At 40.6% G+C, this 20926-nt stretch overlaps 1 protein-coding gene across 2 annotated transcripts in view; it reads left to right on the plus strand.

Moving 5' to 3' along the window:
* The window catches only part of MTHFD1L (methylenetetrahydrofolate dehydrogenase (NADP+ dependent) 1 like), a 160939-nt gene extending 140450 nt beyond the window's left edge, over positions 1 to 20489 (plus strand). For both annotated transcript variants that reach the window (XM_030023221.1, XM_030023222.1), the window contains 2 exons: positions 13537 to 13645; positions 17447 to 20489. In XM_030023221.1, the coding sequence (XP_029879081.1) occupies positions 13537 to 13626 (90 nt within the window). In that variant the 3' untranslated portion in view covers positions 13627 to 13645; positions 17447 to 20489. The remainder of the gene's footprint in view (positions 1 to 13536; positions 13646 to 17446) is intronic.
* The last annotated feature ends 437 nt before the right edge of the window (positions 20490 to 20926 follow it).

Raw genomic sequence — 20926 nt, forward strand, 5'->3', positions numbered from 1 at the left:
CTAGCTGACTTAAAGTGGGTAACTTTTGTATAAATTGATCACACTGCACCAGTTGTCTGTGCATACATGATGCCCTGCTGCTCTGTACATGTAGAAAGCAAGGCACTAGGAGCTTTTGTTACTAGACTGAATCAAATGAAGATAAAAGATGATGTTTCACAAACAAATGCAGCAAAGTCACCTGCCTCTGATGACTTTTTTCCATTCCTGTATGTATTGGTTGTGGCCAGGCACATGCTCTGCACTGTCCTGCAGGCTCGCCCACAGTTGCAGCAAAGCAGCAAGAGCACAAGGGAGAGAGAACATGCAGTAGCACACAGGGATTAAAGCCTTTTTCGTATGCACCAGAGAGAAATAACGTCGTGCTGCTGGCACTGCATATGTCAGATTTGCTTTTGTGTGTGAGACCCTGAATGAGCTGTGCTGTCTGTAGAGCTCTGATCTAGACTGTAGTAAAGAACATCAATGCCATTGTATTTGGCACCTGTAGTAAAGATGTGATGCAGTGAGTAGACATGGAAACCAAGTGCTCTGCAGGTAATCAAGATCAGATCTTGATCTGATCAGAATAGGATCAAGGCATGTGACAGCACAAATAAGCTCCCTCTGAGTTTGTGGAGCTCTTTGTCTCTTTACTTTTCTCTGGGAAAAAGAAAAAAATTTAAATTTCTTAACTTTCACAAAAAAATCAATTTAACAATAGCTTCGTGGTCACTATTTAAGCAATCTGACAAAGGAGAAATGTAATGTGGAAGCAAAGATAGAGCAGAGTTTTCCCACAAATAACCAAGTAATTTTCAAATGGGAATAACTACAGGAATTCCAACTGCTGGAGAGGATGCTGATGATGAGATGGCAGCATGATCTGTGGCTGCATCCAAGGGAGAGCGCTCTTGCTCACCGGCAGCCTCTCTTCAAGGAAGATGCCCAGGCAGGTGGGTAGTGACACACTACTGGGGCATTGCAGCTCTTCAGACAAGCCGTCATGGGGGGCCTTCATCCATGGGGTCACGGGGAGGGAAGGAGGCAGGCTAAATGTTAGCGGATGTGTTGTGGGTTGTGTTTGTTACGCCTGTGGCCGAGCAGTGGAGTTGTAAATGGCTGGTTTGCCAAAAATGAAAGTTCATTACAGATGGGCCTTGTTTTGATTAGGAGGAGCCGGGGGGCTATACCATAAGAGTAAATAAAGTTTATGGCTTTGTCTGCTGGTTTGTTCGCTTTGGCATTAGCGAGATTACACTGTAACTGGTTTTTAATTTCTGTGTTATGATTTTGTTTTAGTCTTTTTATGGTTTACTCTGTATGTACACAAATAAACTGTCTATGATGGTGGTGCTTTTACACATTTTTTTAATGCTTGAGAAGAAGTTCCCATAGATGGTTGCTGTATTAGATGTTTGTCAAAACACAGAAAAGAATAGCGTTACCTTGTTTTGTGTTGGGATGCAGAAATTCATTATTACCTTCCACTTTTTTTGTCCTTTCATATGCTTCATTTGGGAAAAATACTGAATGCCACCCACAAAACATCTGTTTGGGGGTTGGTTTGCTTTTCAGACTGAAAAAAAAAAAGTGTGTTTCCAAATATGGTTGACTTTAATTGGACAATTTAACAACTTTTTTGTTGCTTATATGAATATATTGTTATCCTTTGTTATATTACAGAAACTGTGGTTAGAAAAGTGACTTACTGCAAGTTTGTACTGAGCAAAGTGTGAGAAATGGAGAAAGTTGTATTTCATTAAAAAATACTGATACAAAGGCTTCATTATGTAATAGAAAAAGATGTTTCATGCAATGTAACTATTTAGCATAGTTATTTTTGAGTTTCAGTTATATGAGACTAAGATGAGAATGAGAGTTACCAATTTCAAGTTCCATTTTCCTGGCAGCACCTCAGCTCCTTTTGGCAAATCATTTAACATTTTCTGCCTCCTATCTCTCTCACCTTTTAAAATGGAGATCTCATTTCATTTATTTCCCAGATGTACTTAACATATTTAATTCATATTTGTAAGTACTTTGAAAATAATTTTATTTATAAATATAAAAATATAAATCTTTATTATATTATGTAAGGATACACATTTTTAGGGTAAAGATTGTGCTTTCCATCAATTAACAAAATTTTGGTTTCCTTTAACAATTAAATCTATCTGACAGCTTATTAACTCGTGGTTCTCTCTCAGTGAACAGAAATTAGGGGTTTAGTATCTCCTAAGAGAAACTTTGAAAATCAATATTGCCATAAGACAGTTAAGTCACACATTCACGGCTAGAATTTTTTCCTTTCTCCTTACAGCTATTAGCACAGTTCAGGCAACTTGCAAAGAAGGTGGCTCCTCTGAAGGCACTAGTGCATCACAAGTCAGTGGCTTTTGGCCTTTTTCAAAGCATTTCTATGCTCCTCCATTTTCCAGGAGAAGTGTGAGCTCCAGCATAGGTTATTCAAGGCTCGCTTTTCTTAGCAGCCTTTTGGAGACCTCTTAAAATAGTGGTTCAATAGACTATAGGATTACAATTGCTGATCTAAGTAATATCCTTCATTTTTTATTTGCTTCCTTGCCAAAAGGAACCACAGTACATTCTGATATGATTTTAGAGGACACACTCTATTGAATAATACACACTGCTAGAGGTCTGCGATGGACTTGTGACTGACAATATATAATTTACACAGACAGTTTAACAATTTGACATCCTCGTATCCAGCCATACTGGATCCATTCTGGATCTTCTGGGTTAGGAACAAATAGAATGGAAAAGTTTTTGAATTCTTCGGTGCAGCTAAGATAGCGTTGACCTAGCATATCGAAACAGTAATTTGCCATGAGAGAGAGGGGGCAAATTCACGTATGGTTAGAAAGCAGTTGCATCCAGAATTATAACATAAGGTGCTTGTTTGTAATTGTCTATTTCCTGTTTGCTTCAATCTGTCACAAAATAATGTGTGTTAAGGGCTACAAAGAGCAAATAATTTAAATTGTTTATCTAAGCAACAAGTGTCTTGAGAAAGTAGATATGGAAACTTGAACTAACGAGATTAGAGGTGCTCACACGTCAAGGTTGATACATGATGATGGTACGGTGATAGTGATTGATGCTGTTGATGCCCACCACAGCTGATCATTCTTTGGAGACAAGCCCCCAGGCTCTTCTTTCCAACATCTCCCATAATAACTACAGACCAGAAAGTTGAACTGCACCTGTGAAGTGTATATCCTAGGTTTTATTGTTTCCCAGTACTGAAAACAAGATTTCGTCTACTCAGATGGGATTAGCAAAGTATAGTCATGTCCTCTTCCACTTTTTTCAACTCCTGTTGCTTCCGGCATTTTCCAAAATTCTCACACCCTTTGGTATTATAAAGATCACCACTGGCACTTAGTTTAAATAAAGTAATAAGACCAAGCCAATTTGGTGATTTAACAATTAAAAAGAACAAATTTTAAGGAGTCCTTTGCTACAATCCCTTTATGTTCTTTATAGAATCATAGAATCATTTAGGTTGGAAAAGACCTGCAAGATCATTGAGTCCAACCATCAACCTTGCCCACTAAACCATGTTCTGAAGTGCCTTGTCTATGTGCTTTTTGAATACCTCCAGGGATGATGACTCAACCACTTCCCTGGGCAGCCTGTTCCAATACCTGACAACCCTTTCAGTAAATAAATTTTTCCTAATATCCAACCTAAACCTCCCTTGCCACAACTGGAGGCCATTTCCTCTCGTCCTATCTCCAGCCACCTGACAGAAGAGACCAGCACCCACCTCACTACAACCCCCTTCAGGTAGTTGTAGAGACCGATAAGGTCTCCCCTCAGCCTCTTCTTCTCTACACTAAACAGCCCCAGTTCCCTCAGCCGCTCCTCATAAGACTTGTGCTCCAGGCCCCTCAACAATTTGGTTGCCTTTCTCTGGACACGTTCCAGCACCTCAAAGTCTTCCCTGTAGTGAGGGGCCCAAAACTGAACACAGAACTCGAGGTGCGGCCTCACCAGTGCCCAGTACAGGGGGACGATCACCTCCCTGCTCCTGCTGGCCACACGATTTCTGACACAAGCCAGGATGCCGTTGGCCTTCTTGGCCACCTGGGCACACTGCTGGCTCATATTCAGGCAGCTGTCAACCAGCACCCCCAGGTCCTTTTCTGCCGGGCAGCTTTCCAGCCACTCTTCCCCAAGCCTGTAGCTCTGTATGGGGTTGTTGTGACCCAAGAGCAGGACCCGGCACTTGGCCTTGTTGAACCTCATACAACTGGCCTCGGCCCATCGATCCAGCCTGTCCAGATCCCTCTGTAGAGCCTTCCTATCCTCGAGCAGATCAACACTCCCGACCAACTTGGTGTCATCTGCAAACTTGCTGAGGGTGCACTCGATCCCCTCGTCCAGATCATTGATAAAGATATTAAACAGAAGTAATTCTTCTCAGGTATATGTGTGTGTGTGTGTGTATATATATATCATCTTTGCCTGTTACGATGTTTCTTAGGGAACTTACTCAGATGTCAGTGGATCTAGTTAATTGTAACCAAGAGGGCTAGTATGGGAGCAGTTAAATGTGTTTTTATTCACCATAGTTATACAATCTTTTGGGATTTCTTCACGTTGTAATTTGCCATTGAAATGACTATATGATGCTCCTGATATTCTTCCTAGCACGGCTTACTGGGAAGGGTGAAGTTCATTGCATGTTGAGCACACTTATTTGCTTTACATAGTCTGCTGCTGCCACCATCTCCAGTTTCTGGGCTGTAACTGAGGCTCTGTGCTTTCCTGTGTTAACATGTCAGGCTGTTTGACCAGCAAGGCAAGTCTCGTATGAAAGTTATGAAGCTTTTACACAAAATAGCGAAGATCAAGAGCACAAAGTGGGACGTGCTCCCAGTGTTTGAGGAATGGCCCTTCTAGAGAAACAATTGGTACAAAATAAACAGGTTTTGGAGGAAATGAAGGATGCCTGGTCCCTGAGTAAATGCAAGGCAGTTGGGATGGGTCCACCCGAGACCTCTCCTACCCAAATACCACAAAACCTGCTCTGCTTTCAGCAGAACCTTGGTCACCTCCTCCTCACCAGGAGACCTGAGCACTGGACAAAGCAGGAGGGTTATGTACCCATGAACATCAGATACTTCAGATATTCCTATTGCTGAAACAGCACAAGAGGAACACCTTTATCCTCTGGATTTATTCCCTCAGAGGCATGTTTCCAGCACTGTCTGATATATTGGACACTTGTCAAGAATGGGAACAGCCCTGGGACCCATTGATATCAGGATTGAGCAGGAGGGAAGGATTTCTTCTGGCTGAGGAGGTGATTTTGTACAACAGGCAGCGAGCGAGAATCCTCTGCCAGGGATTCTATCGAAAGCACAAGAGGGAAAGGAAAATCAGGATGTAGGCCTTGGCCAAGGGAGCAATTACTCCTGAAAATGGATTTGAGTGGGCTGAGATGGAGAGAAGTGTTTTGGAACAAGTCACCTGGAATTTGTAGCCCTGTGTTTTCTCTCCCCCTTTATCTCCTTTGTGGTTGGTTGTTTTGGGTTTGGGGTTTGTTGGTTTTTTTTGGGGGGTGGTGGGGTGGTTTGGGGGGGATTGTAGCTCTTTTTTTTTTGGTAGTATTTTGTTTCTCAGTTAACCTACCTAAGGCAGAAAACAGGTGTGAATACCCTGTGAAACATGCAGTGTTGTGGTTGGTATGAAAAAATAGTATACTGAACTAACACCATCTAACGTGCTACCTCAGAGAGAGTTGTATTTTTCAAGTAAACCTTACAATATTGATCCCATTGTGCTGTTATTGTGGGGACCATTTTCTTCTGCTTCAAGTATGGTTTTATAAATTCTAAGATGAAAACAAGTCAAGACAACTCTGCTGAGAGGAACTGCAGTCATATATATGTGAGTCACAAATGTTTTACTTAATCGGGGAAATTCCTCATTCTTTTACAGATTACATCTGTGCCTAAATATTTTATTTAATAACTAGTGAAATGCTGGTTCTGGGTCTTCAGTGATTTAGCACGTCACTAACAGCAATATTTGAGTTCCAGTGGTATTACACTGACCTGTTCACCAAGAACTTGGCCAACCAAGCATTGACCGATTCCTCTCATCCCCTGCTTCCTTTGGGATATGCATGCACAGGTCTCTCCAAGAGCTGTACTGGACAGATGTGGACGGTTGTGTGGGTTTTGTTTTTTTCCTTAGGGTGCCCAGGAGATCACTTTTGGATTCAGGCTATTTCCACTCGAGTTATTTGTAGGGTCCTGGTAATCCCTCAGAGAATATAACAGGGCACAATCTACTTCTGCCTCACTTGAGCACCTGGCAGCAAGGTCAGTTAGGATTGTATACTCAATATTCAGTACTTTTATAACTTTATCCAGATGCTGATAGTAGAAGAGCAATGTCCGTGCATTTTGTTGTTGTAAATCCTTTCACAAAATCAAACAATTGCCAAGAACGTGGAAACATTAAAGTAAGAGACAATTATAATAGTATAATTGATGCCAGGTGGACTTCTGCACCTGGTATCAGTCAGCATGCCAGTGAAACAGAGCCATTTATTGCAAGGAATACTACAGCATATGTCGGGGTAGCATCAGCATCATTTAAAACATTATTTTGATCATTTTGAAAGCTGCTAATATGTTGAGTTTCTTACTGTGATTGATCTTATACATTGCAACAAGATCCTTTTTTGTTAAAGATTTCCTGAGAAGGAAATATGAGCTTCACTTTCCCTATCTCCTCTGGCTATCATCAGGTTTGGTAAATCTTCATTAAAACTTATAAGTAAACTGTTATTTAAACACTGACTAAAGATCATTGCTTAGCTGCTTTTAGAAATCCTTGTTATTTTCAGGCAATGAAAAATAATGAGATAATATTTTCTTAAGCATTATGTAGCTATTGAAGTAGATTTTTAGAAACTATTGCCATTTCCAAGGCTGAATTTATTAGTTCTTTTTAAAGGTTGATACTTTTCCAAGGAAGCCCAAACTTGCTTCCATTGTGCATCTGCTTTTCCTAATGTAAGAGTTTGAGGTTTGTTTGCTTTTCAGAGGTGGTGAAAGGTCACTTGAGCATCAGTTCAGTGTTTGCTATGGTGTTGTTCCCCTCTCTCATATGTGTGGGTGTGTAGACTATATTGTGCATATTTTGTTTTGGCCATTTAATTCTGTTGTATTTCTTTTAACTGAAACAAACAATACTATTCTTTTAATTATTCTTTTCTGTCATTTTCATGTAAATTTTTTTTTCTTCTGTCATTCGAAACATGAGCTACCTCTGAAGTGATAGAGCTCTGCAGAGTGGGGAAATTTTCCGGTTCTGTGGAACAAACTACTAGCTGATCCTGGAGATACTTAGGATTATGCTGCCTAATTTTTGTGCACTAGCTTCCCTCTTCAGTGCACACTGAGTGCCTCTGTGCGGTGTAGGACAGTCCAGTTTGAAGATGAACTAAGTGACCACTCACTGGAAGTATTTGCACAGTCACATGCTTCAGAGTGCTGTAGTCCTACCCGCTACCCTCATTGCATAGATAGTCTCATGAAAAATTTCCAAGTATAGGTTTAAAATGGAGAGTGCAGGGACCTGAAGGCATCCGGTAATAAGATCTGCACTCACTTCTCCAGTCATGCAGTGCAGTGAGGTGACTGTTAGTCTCTCCTCTCCCACTCCATGGATTGCAATTCCCCTGGTGCCAGCCTCCAGTGCCTGGCCAGCACCACAGGTGTCAGTGGGAGTAACCTGACACTGGAGATAAAGAGTGCCTAAAGGCAGGGAAGGTTGGAGACCTGGAGGGATTTCTTCAGAAGAAGGGAGGAAAGCTCTTCCTTTCAGCTTTGCATGCATTGAGACTGACAGATGCACTGCAGGGGAGCAAATTTCTGGTAGTGGATCTGTCTTTCTGAGCTCTAACTCACACTAGGAAACGTTATTGATACCCTGAAGCATAGCTCCTTCGTGCTGTGCCTCAGGATTCTAACAAATTCTTGCACGCTGAACATAATGCATGCAGGTTTATGGCACTACTTGTAAAACTCTTGAGTTTCCTCTTGTATTGTTTCTTGCTGAGGGAGTGTGGGATGTGCAATTCACCCCATCAGATTTTATTGAGGAGTTATCCGCAGTCACATGTATGCTAGATTCTCTTGAGAAACAACATCTGTCTTCTGCAGCATTTCAAGTTTGAAATGGTTGCGGGTTGTCTTAACTTGATTAATTAACAAAAAGATACAATTAGATAATGTGAGTTACTTGCACTTCTTGTCAAATGCAACATTAACTCCATAAGCCACAAAATAGGGAGCTTTCCTCAATAAGCTGTTTGCTGATTTTTTTGGTATCGTCTAATCGTCTGTTTTCCCTACTTTGTTTAAGTACAGATTCCTCTGGTTTTCTTTCTCTGTTTAGAAACCATGCTATGTCTGTAAAACAGACACATCTTATAGGTGAAAAAGACACTAACCATGAGTTGGATATAGTCCTCAGGACCGTCTGTTTTGCAAATCATGCCGTTGTGCTAACCCAGTTAAGGTGATCTCAGGTCCCATTAGGTTTTTTCATATAGATAAATGAAAAAAAAATATAGAGATGGATGGATGGATGGATGGATACACACTTGAAATAAAAAGCAGGATATGTCAACCACTGATAGGCATTTTTATGATAAAAAAAGGAAGCTAAGCAGCATAGTTCCTCTTTGGACCATAACAAACCTGGCTAGCAGAGTCTTAGTGCTTGACACTGTGCAACTGTTACGTAGACCTTATGGCCAACTAAAATTACAAGTCAACACATAACTGTAATTTAAATGAAACTCCAGTGAAGCTCAACTTAGTCACTCTTCCAGTGACAGTGGATGTGTTCTTGGCGAGAGTATGGAACGCCACTTTCGTATAGTTTCCTTAAAAATAACTGGCATCCACCTTTTGTAAGGAAGCTCCTCGTGTTTTTTTTTTTTTTTTAGTCATGTAAGTAAACTTCTGGAAGATCATAAATACCTAGTATAAATAACAGCAGCCTTCAGGCTTTCTTAACTAAAATTGTATTTTATCTTCCACCAGTTGTGCATTTCCAGGAGCATAAATGATCCAAAGGATAGCTGACTGTAAGACTTGCTGCTTTTGCCTCCTAAACATAGAGTGCCATAGTAATAAATAGGCACTGTATTTTTCACATTGTCTTTCTGCAGTTGATTTGCTCTCACAGATGTGTAGGCAGTTGCACAGTTTCCAAAGAAAATGGTTGATTCCAGTGAGTTCCTACAAAACTAGTTCCTATTAATTCCTAAATTATATATTTTGGGCAGCAGCTGGATGAGTTCTTCGTACTTATCCAAAAAACTTTTTTTTTTTTCCCCTGCATAAATTGCATTAAGTCTTAAGGTGTGAAGTTTATGCCTTGCATACTCCTTCTCCCAGGGGAAGCGTGATAGTAACAGTTTTGGTCAAATTAAGTATGATTATTTCGGCTACCTAAATCCAGTTTGTGTCTTAAGTGGATAATATGTTGTCATTCACTGCTTCTTACCCTACTCTTTTCTCACAGTCATGCTGTGTTATGTTGCGTAGATGCCAATCTGTAACCCAAATGTTATATTGGAGTGCAGAGTTGTGCTGATCTCTGTGCAATATATTGTATGGGTGTATATTGTATGAGATGCCTAGCAAGCTGCTGTATGACTGTAAATTTCTGTGGTTTTTTTTCCTGCTGTACATACCTGCTAATTACCAATGTGATTTATGTTTTAGCCATATTTTCTTTTTTATTGGTCATTCTCCTTTTTTCAAGTTTTAGAAATGAAGTAATTTTAGTAAGTAGTTCTCTCAGAAAGCCTTGAAGAGCTAGAGATAGTCTGCCAGCCGCTGTGCAGGTATAGTATGTGCTGCAGCCGGGGGGGCACATTAGCATCCCCCCCTCCATGCGCAAAAATCTAGGCTCCGGTTACTTAGGGCAGGGAGAGGGGGGCTTCTGGTCATGACTGCTGGGGTTAAGGCCAGCCTGTGAACTCGCTTGTTAATGCCTCTATTCAGCATCCTGGAAAACAGTGAGAGGCAAGAGGATCATTCTGAGCCCGCAGCCATGTGGAAAGCCAGTCAGCTGAAGCCTCTATTCAGCCTTGCAGCCAACTGAGCCCTCTTTTCTCTCCTGCCTTTTTGGCTGCAGGAAAGAAATGAAGGGCTGGAGAGGGAATAATTGGTAGTAATCTCCTCAGCCAGCCAGCCGTCTACTCCTATTGACCTTGAAGTAATGAAAAAGGGATAGATTCTGTTGCATGTTACCTCTGTGTGTCCAAATAATGAAAGTGGAGAGAAATGATCGTAAATTTATGCGGCTTTGCCTGTTTGGAAGTCTGTGCCATGGGGAAAATGACAGGACGCATTTTATTTTTGCACTATAATTCACATAGGTATTCATCCCAAAGTGTTCCCTCTGTGGGTTTTTTTGCCTTGTACTTCATTTTACGCAGCAGTAATTTTAATTCACATGAACTCATTCCCTTTTGTTGACTTAAATTTTCAATATGAGAATAGTCATATTCCCTGAACTGGCAATAAACTGGTTTGATATTCACATTTTATAGATGTAATAGATTTCCATTAGTTAATACAGTGGAGTTACACCTGTGTAGAACTGGGCCTATGAAAAAAACCAAATCCAAACCACACATGTAGGACTTTTTTTTCTAACATCTTTTGTTAAAAAAAAAAAAAAGGGGAAAAACTCCCCTAAACTGATTCTTGGTTTTATTATACAGGGAAAATGAAGACTGGCCAAGCTTGTAGATATATTCCTCCCTCTGAAAAAAAAAAAAAAGGAACCTGGAATTTGGGAGTTTACTTTCAGATGTAGAACTGCCATACACAGAGTAACCAGAAAGTTGTCTTTGGCAATTTGTTCATTCTCCTCCTGGTGAGATGTAAATCATTAAGGCAGTTTCTTGTCAAGCATTAACTCAGACACTGGGGTGAATCTGAGACAGAAAATAATTCAGTAACCCTAATGATGTAGTAGTCCAACTAGTGTGGCCAACAGATAAAGAATAGTAACAAGGTGGTTTAGTACTTAGCTAAGATGCCGAGGCAATGTCAGCCAATAAAATGGTGTCATGCAATCAGTGGCAGGGTTTGGTCAATGCAAACTGACAGTTTTGTATTTTAATCTTACTGTGTGCAATAACAAAAGATCAGGAAGGACTATATTTAAAAACAGGAAATGTACTGAGCCCACTAGAAGAGCTCGTTGCATTGTTTTTTCTCAGAGGTAGATCTCAAGGGAGATGATGGCTGTACCGGTGCTGAGCTCCCTGAGCTCCTTTCCCTTCCCTGCATGGGATTAACCTTTGAAATGGCAGCAGAGCTCTCCTGTGTAAATGGGACTGTGGTGGAGAGATCTTACAGTTTGGTTGTATTGCCATGATGGAAACATTATATGAGCATTTGGAGCAAAGCTGAAGCATAAGGGAGATGCTAACTCCATCACTGAATATGCAGCAGAACAGGTTGACATAAAGAAATAGACTGTTCCAGCCCGAGGGGGGCCTGTAAATCTGGCTCTCTGGAGGAGCTAGGATGGTGGTCTTGTTTTTTCCCTCTTTTGAAGGCCAATGAGCCTGTTAGAGCTTGCCTTTGGCCAGAGAAAACACCATAGCTGAGCTGTGCTCCTTGGGGAATTAGGGAGGACTGAGGGAGGAAGCCACCCGGCTTTGTGCTCTCTGCTGGGAGGTGATGGCTGCCCGTGGTGTGCTCTGGCTGCTCCCCTGCAGCCAGTGGCTTGGTGGTGACCTGGTCATGCAGTAAGCAGATTTAATTCATCAGCCGACCGACCCTGGCCACAAAAACATGTGTTTTCATCAGTTCAGTGTGTTGAATGAGGTTGGTTGCAGTAAGATGAGTGCCAGAGCCAGCTCCAAGGGGGAATCATCCCAGGGTGAAACTGTCCCCTATCAGCAACGGGTTTCAACTCACATCATGAAAACATACCCCAATCTGACCCTTTCCTTAGGTTATTGGGTTTGGAGTCTTTCTGGTACTCAAGCCAGTGTAAATTTTTTTTCTACCCAGCCATGTTTGAAGGTTACCTCCTAGGGTCACACTAACCACCAACTTTAATGAGCTCTGCTGACTTGCCCCAGCTAAAATTTTGTTCCTCAAAATCTAACATCTATTAAATAAGTTTTAATGCTTAAAGGCTCTTAGCCAACAAACAGTGGAGCTAAGTTGAACTCCGGGTTTGTTTCCAGGGATTGTAAGGACTTTCATCTCTTTGGGTATTAATATAGGGCCTAATATAGCAGGGCCATCCTCCACCTCTGAGGTTAAGATATCGAAAGGGTTATGGAGTCCTTAAGCCCAAATGCTATTTTTATAGTGCCTTGACTTAGCGGAAATATGGTGAGACATTCAGGGCTTCTAACTCTCATCTCAGGAAGACTGAGGTTGTGAATCCAAAGTGGTTCAGGTTGATCCAAACTTGTCCTGCCTTAAAACTACCCCACAGTCATAGCCTTTACCCTGTGCCAGTGCTGGCACTGGGGATGGGGAAGCCCCTCGTGACTCAAGGTGCTGAAACAGGGGACGATGAAGCAGATCAAAAGATAGTATTTTCTGCTGAACCTGATCTCCAGACGTCTCCTTCACAAGGGAGAAGGGGGGAGTCCTGAGGCAGGGGAGGTGAGAAGCAGGGGTACCTCTGATTTAAAGTGGCTTAAGCTATTGTGGACCAGCACCTCAAGATTTCCACGTCACCCACATGTCTTTATTTGCTGCTAAAATGCCAATTGGAAATAATAGTATAAGTAGCATGAGCAGAGCTATAGTTAACTGTGTAGTTTAAGTCCATGAAACTATTTACATGTTTAAAAGTATGCAGATGCTGGTGTCTTATGCTAGATCAGGATCTTAATTATGCATAGTTTGAGATAATTGGGTTGCTTTAGCTTCACATCTCAACCTGCTAATTCTAACTACTAAATTAGGATTCAACTGTAATCCATGTATGTTTAGTTGAACTATTTCAATTTGTTCCTTACATTAAGTAATCACTCAGGAAAGCGTTGCGATTAATTCTGCTCTTATATTCTGGTTTTCTGTGGGACAGGTCTGAGTTCAACACATTCATATCACCAGGTGAATTTGAGCAATTATGTCCTTGCCCTTTGCTGTGTGATTTTTCCCAGTAGATATAAATGGAGAAATGTTCTGGATAATTATTCTGAGGAGCAAATAAGTTCCAAAGTGTCTTCATTTTGTTAAGGAGTTTATTCTTAGGTTGCTGTGCTAGCCTGTATTTTGTGGCTTTTATTTTCTCTTTCCTGTCTTTTAGAAGTGTACACTTAAAAATGAATTGAAAAAGTACCAAGCTTGACATTTTTAACAGAAGCAAAAAATGTGGTGAAGATCACATCTGCAGCTGAGTCCATGATGAACAATCCAGCCTTTCTGTTAATCTAAGGTTTACCTGGGTCGAGTGATTATCTGCTTACAGGTGCAGGAGCATAACTTCATTTTATTGTTCCCACAGATGACCACAATGCCAGGACTGCCCACAAGGCCGTGCTTCTATGACATTGACCTTGACCCCATCACAGAGCAAGTGACAGGATTGTTTTGAGAGGGACGTCCAAATTCAGGTCAGTCAACAGCCTTTATTTTCCTGTTCCAGCTTGGAAGAGGATGTTTGTCTCTAATACGTATATAAAAGGTTGTCAGGATTTTATCTAGGCCCTAGTTTCATTGAAGACTTCACACAGTTTGGGGGGATTTGGGGGAATATTTCACAATGTGCACTTTACCACATGGGTTTCTGGTTTGCTGAATGATGGCCGGCACTTTGCTGGTGTACACTGGTGGTGCACATTGATGGTGCCTTTTGGATTTCCTGGCTCTGTCAGTTTGGCATGAGGAGGAGTTGGCTCTGCAATTGTACCGCTCTTGGCTATGGAAAAAGTCAGTCTGAAGAAATCATGTTATGTTACTCACCTCAAAAGAAATAATCTAGTTCATCTTTGATACTACTCTCATGTGACAGTGTGTTTCTGTCATTACCTAGGTATCAGGGGAGATGTTTCTTAGCTTGTTCATGAGCTCTGCTTTGTTTTTTCATGTTTCTTTTATTATTTTTTTTTTTTTTTTGTCCTGATTGCTGTCATCTCTCTCAAATAGTAATAAGCATTTCAGGAACACAAATCTGTCCTCTTAGCCTGTCTGTTTTTCATGCTGGGTTCTCTCCCTTTTCTTTGAAGGTTGCAGTTCCCCCACCACCTCCTCCCCTTCTCTAATCACTTAATCTTCTCAGTGTCCTGCTTTAATTTTATGTAGCGCATGTTCCTCACTTAAAAATCCAAGCTGTTATGAAAATATTCCATGCTACTCCCTTTTAACCTTGTAAGATAACAAGTGGAATAAGAGAGGATGTAACCCTGACTGAAACAAACCATGTGCATCTGTGATGGGACTCTTTCCTCTCATCACTTAACTCTCTCCCTTCCCCCAGTAAATCGGTCTGAAGAGTACAACGGTTACTTTTACACAGGACAACCATATTACTCTAAGCTAATAGGACTGTGGTGGGACCCCAGATCAGCCACAGCTTTGAGGTGGATGTGCCCATGCACATCAGCCCTGCTCTAGCAATCCTTGCCTACACTGGTTTGAGAGAACCAGCTTTCTTTTTCTGTTTCTGTGTTTCGATGGATTGTTTGGAGGAGGGGAGAGGTTTGCACAACCCAGCGAGATTACTGTCCAGACCAAATTAAAAGTTCGCTTGCTCGTACTTGAATGTCACAGCATTCACATAATGTCTGGTAAGAATAGATTCTGCCATTTTGTGTGTACCAGTCAAGACAAGTAAAAAGCAGTTAGCTTGAAAGTTAACCAGCTTGCACAGGTAATTACTAGCTTATATGCAAACCATCACTGACTATTCTGTTGCTGGGTAGTTATGCATACCACTTCTTGGCATATATCCCATTTTTGTTACTGATATGCATTATATGTCCGATGGCTTCATGCATACATATTGATTCATGATGTGTCAGTCATGTAATTACTTCGGAATCATTTGAAATGACTGTAGAATTCTAATGTAAAATCTATATGCAGATTCACATAGCCTGCTTAATTGTGTTTACTGCCTAGTCTTACACAAATCCATCCAAACCATGGATTGGTGAGTTTTGAAGAACAATGATAATTAAGCACATTAAATACTCTGTTCCAACTGTGAAGGTCTTTCATTTGAAGTTGTGCATGAAATTAAAATGTTAAACTTGGCTTTTAGTCAGTGGTGGCGTTTTCTCAGATGTAAAAAGAACAGCTACCAAAGTCAGAAAAACATAATGGTCAGCTAGGAAATAGCATATACATCCCACTGTTAATAAATTATTTTAATTTCATTATGGAGGTATTGGTGGCATCAGAGGGATGAATGATTCAGTAAGTTTAAGCCTTTTAAAGAAGAGAACAGCTTGATTGTATATGTTTTTCATCAATATAGGCACATACTCAGCTGTGTTCCTACCTCTAACAATCTAAATAAATGCTTTGAGAGTATTGTAATACCCAGTGAGCACCACACAAGGTAGTCAGTGTTCATCAGCTCTAAAATTCATCTGGTTCATGTGCTAGATTTGTACATTTCTCATTTTGGATAAATAGAGAAACAGTATTCCTGTATAATCTTTACTCCCAACTTTCTGTAGAGAAGTTTAGTAGTATTCTTTGCTTTCACACATTCACTGAAGTGAACCCACACTGTAGCTGATACTGCTACGCTTTGAGGTATTTGTGGGTTTGTTTCTATGAGGGCAGATTGAGGGATTTTTTTTTTTTTTCCACTTGGTTTGAATTATTTTCCTAGGGTTTTAGTGTACAATGTAAAATTTCTAGTAATATGATATTGTGCCAACTCATTAGAACTGATTCAAATCTTTAAGATGTGGTAATTGAAAAATATTTAGAGATTTGTGGAAGAGCTGCAGATGTTTCATTATAAACACGTGTGCAGAGCTGAGAACAGTCGTGTTAGTGTGCAGTTTATATCCTTCTCTGCAATGCGTAGCTTCATGAGACTTGTGAAAGAGATACAGGCAAAAGTTCCTGCTGCTAGGGTAGCTGTGTGGGGCTCTTACTGAACTGAAACATTGGATGTCGTTAGCCCCTCTGATTTTTCTCCACAACTTCACTGAGTTAATGGAGCAGATGATAGTTCTCACAAAAATTTGCAGAATACCAGTCAGTAGAATATATTCTAAAAAGTCATACAAGCAAAAACTTTGTCAAAAAAGTCAGCTTGGTTTTTTTTCTGTTCACAAATAGCTAATACATGGAACACACAATATTACTGTTGCTCCGTAGGAGCAACGTGCTCTATTAAAAAACTAAAACATTAATATCCGGAAATGAACCCGAAGGAGTCTGGCTAGACTTCTTCATCACTGGCCGCTATCCTGTTTAAATTATACTACCCAGCTCATACACTAAGAAAGTTGAAATTGTGTCCTTAGGAGCTGTCTATAGATAGCACCAGTCAGAATAAGACTTACATGAAAACAAGTCTACAGTAGGAAGAATTTTTTTTTTTTTTTACCAAAGTATTATTTGCACAGTGAAGGGAATTTATGAACCTGACCCACTCTGCAAAAGTAAAGTCTGTTAAGGACCCTTGTGAGTTCTAAGGATCCCTCTAATCATCATCATCAGGTGCCTGCTCTAACTGTGCCAGTTTGGCTTTGGGTATCTGGGTTGATGGTGAGGGGTGGTTGTTTTCCTCAGTTGATTGTGACTTAGTAAGGCCATGGCTGTCCACGGTTCCAGATATATTCTTGCACTCGTCTCCTCTTCAAAACTGGCAGAGCATCAAAATGATTGTAATGCACAGCACGGGTAATTTGCCACCCTCAGAGCTTTTCTGAGTGTGAGTGAAATCCAAGAGTTCTGACAGTGAGCATCATCATGGACGTAAAGAAGCCATGAGGGGAGGACACCAAAACCGATGTCCTAAAATTGCAAACTATTTGTTAGATGTTTTCATCTTAATTCGTTCAGATATGGATAGAAGGTGTTTGAAGACCTTTCCTTTGCATCCACAAAATTCATCCCATGAAACAAAAAACTGACTTCTTTTAGTCTCATTCCACAGTATTGGCTTTCAGTCAGCAGCAATTACTACAATAATGTACAGTCTAAAGTCCGTATCATACTGGAATACGAGTGCAGATTTTTGTTTCTCACCTAGTAGGGTTACACAGATAATAAATGGGAGGTACATGTGCCATAACTAATTGTTTTTGTTTATTATGGTTAAGGCAAAAATATCCAATTTCACTAAACCACTGCTTTTAGGTTGTGATGCTTCTCTTATTTTTTTTTACTTTAAAGAAAGCAAAGTTGTCTTGTTTCAATGTATAAGTTCTTTATCTTTCTCATTTCAGAAGCCTGGAAATTGAGTACTGCAACTTTCCTGTTTCCTGCAAGTAGGAGACAAAAATGAATCTGAAATATTCCTGTTATGTGTCTCTGGAGGAATGTCAAGATAGACCAAAGAGCAAAAGTTTACTCTTTCTTCAAACTAGTTTTTATGATGAAATATAGCTGTAAGGTTAAAAAAAAAAAACAAGCTAAAGTTTTTCTCGCTGTAGTGCAGGAAGCTCTCTACTGAGGCTTATGCTTGTTTGTGGATAAAACGGCACTGAAAAAGAGAGAAATTTTTCACGTTAGAGTTGTCGTCTTTTCTCAGAAGAGTTTACAGAAGTATTTGCCTTATCTTGGCCATCTGAAAACTTGCGTAAACATGATTATACTGTGTGATCAAGCCTATTTCTTTCTGAAAATTACACTTTCGCTCCTGGCATTCAGGAGCTGAAACGACACACAGATTAACTGCACATTTTTGAGTTATCATCAAGTGTTGCTCTGGATGCATTTGGGCAACAGCCAAGCTTCAAGCAAGGAAGATATTAAGCAGGGAAAGAACAGAGCATGTATTTTGTAAAAGGTTTTTAATATATCATTTGTTTCCTTGTTGGGCAAAGATCATTTGAAACACTTAAGCCATAGCTGTCTTATATCCATAGGTCTCTCTCTATCCAAAGTGTGTTACAGGCTGTCCAGCTGATTATGTGCTGCTTATGGTGAAGCTGGTTGTTCAGCGAGGGCACTGCTCCTTCTGAAGCCCTGTTTTGCTCCTGTTCATGGCTAATGAAGCCTCCTGCTGGGCTGGCTCCTGACCTAGAGTTTTTCTTGTCCTGTCCCTGGCAATACGCAATGCCCAGTAACAACAGAGGAATGTCCATCGAGCAAGGATGCAACAGGGCAGAGCTTTGTTCTGCTTCGTTTTGCAGCTTTTAACCACCATACTTGTAAAACTGGAGTGTGCTTCTATTTGAAGGGGCTATACAAACAAGTTAAATCCTAAATTGTGTGCTTTAATTTACCTCAGTAACTTAACCTTGTCCGTTTTTTCCTAAACCTGCCACAAAACAAGCCTTAGGCACAGGATACTGCATTTAGCTTTTTCAAGCTGCTGCTCCTCAGGAAACTCTCACTGACTGACTGTTGGTTCCTTCAATAACAAAAAATGCAACAGAACAATAGGTTGAATCAAGACAATAGGCCATTGTTTTTCTAGGTAAAAAGCAGTGAAATAATGATGAGAGAGTTTATTTTCCTGGTGACGTTTTCCATCCTGTCACTTTGCTCTGCTTACGCACATCTGTATGTTATGGGCTTCTGCAGTGTAGTTTTGGTTCCTTTCTACACAGCCACATTTGGAGACTTAATTATCTCAGGAACTGTGTTGTAATTGAGGGGTTTGTTTGGGTTTTTAAAATCGTGCTTTGTTATTTATAAACTCAAAACTATAATTATGGACAGAAGAGCAAACTGGGGACAATTAAAATAATTATCTGTGCCTTCCCTGGAGTAACATGGAAATGTCTGTTGACTGCATTTCAGAACTGTTCTATTCATAGCATGGTCCCCCAGCATTGTGGGGATTGCTGTGAAGATAAACTTAAACGTAAAAAATAGAGCTATGTGGTATTTTAGCCTGATTAGACAATAGAGCTCATAACGGCCTAGACTGTGGATGCTTTAATTACACTGGGGCAGGACAAACATGATCAGTAGAAAGTAAGATTCAGGTGTGGCTCTCACTGATATTTTTTATTAAATTGTGCCCCAAAATACAACCATGCTATTCATACATATACCGGTGTTGTAATTTAGTCTTGCATACACTGAGCTATCTAGCCTAGAAATAGCCAAAAACTTTTGGAAGAAAATAAGTGTGGTTTCCAGCCATAGTTTTCCTAGTAGCATCCTTACAAGAAAAATACATAAGGTTTTCCCTCCATCTTGTCCAGAGAAATTCAGAAAACCATAACCATGCCTTACTAGTGGTCACTGTGGTTCCCCCACAGGTGCATTGGACATATCCCCACGCTGTGTAGGATACTAAATGTGGCACTAACTGGCTGCCTGTGAAGCTTCCATATGGATATGAATGTCTGAGCAACAAGTTTTATAAGTCTTTTCAAACTGCTGCTTGATACCCACTCACCTTCTATAGTGTAGTCTCCATATTGTCCCTTCAGGTCATGCACGCTGGGACTGTTTATCTGACCCATCAGTCTCTCCCTAAAACACCATTCCAGCTCAATTAGTTGAAGAGTTGGTAAACATCCTGTAATTTTTCTACTGTCATGTGCACAGTATTTGTTATATTGTTTTGATAGCTTCAATAATTCAAGGACAGCTGGAATGACCCTCTTTTCTTTTGTCCTGGCTTTTCCCCCACTCCATCTAGTTAACTATCTGCAAAATCTCTTGAGCTATTACATTTTTGGTCCTTCATTTTACAATTTAGTAGAAGATTTTTTAAAAATAATCCAAACTGGTGTGCAGATTCTGTCTCATGATCCAAAGGGATTGAGCTATTGGCCATCCGCTGAGCTGCAGAAACTGCCTCAGTACGTTCCCTGGGGCTGCCCTAGTTCTGAGGCCTTCATCAAGAAGGGTTTAAAATGAAAACTTTTTAAGGTAAGTGTTATTGGTAGGTGTATCCCTTGTTGTTACATGGGTGGGATTGCAGGTGTGGGACTTCTGCCTTTGCATCTGCTCTGACCAATTTTGTGACATGGCAGAACCACAGCTTTATAAGGCAGCTTGCCGTACTTATCCCTGTGTTTGCTAAAGCATGTTAAGAACGATACGGCTGTTTATTATCGGAAGATCTGCTTTTTGTAGTGACTGAGTACTTTGTTATTGCTACTGCTGAACTACTTCTGTAATGACGCTGAAATACTTCAGACTACATACAATGGGTTTCTTCATTTGTATTTTAAAATTCAAAATCCCAGAATTTCAGTTGCCATGAACGTGAATATAAAGTGTGTATGTGTACTGATGTTCAGTTTGCACAAGCGGTGCCTGTCTTAAGTCTGAATTCATTAATAAAGTACATCCATTATGTAATATTGTTGTCTCTCTAGCTACCATCTTGTCTATTTAAATAGTGACTTTTATTTTTTTAATTCCTCATAAACCACTTAGTCATGTCACACCCCTGTCTCCAGCTAAACACAACTACGCCAAGGAAGAAGGGGAGCTCAGCCGCGTCCTGGTCAACTGCCAGATGCAAGTAAGGCTTGGGGCTCTGTCCTAAGTCTCAGGAAGCCAGGAATATGTTTCGTCCCTGGCTGTTGCCACAAAGGGCCATGCACCAGAGGGTTGTCCACAGGATCTTCTCCATCAGTACAGTCGTTTTGAAGTTGGTTTGTGTTTGGGGAAGGACACACCAAGCTAACTTCCTGTCCTGGTACCAAAATATCTTGCTGTTGCCTTGGTCCTTGGTGTGAAAGGCTGGATCACATGCAAAGGTCAGTTGGACACTTTCCACTTCTTGGTTAGCA

The sequence above is a fragment of the Aquila chrysaetos genome, chromosome 8, assembly GCF_900496995.4.
Source record: "Aquila chrysaetos chrysaetos chromosome 8, bAquChr1.4, whole genome shotgun sequence".
Lineage (NCBI taxonomy): Eukaryota > Metazoa > Chordata > Aves > Accipitriformes > Accipitridae > Aquila > Aquila chrysaetos.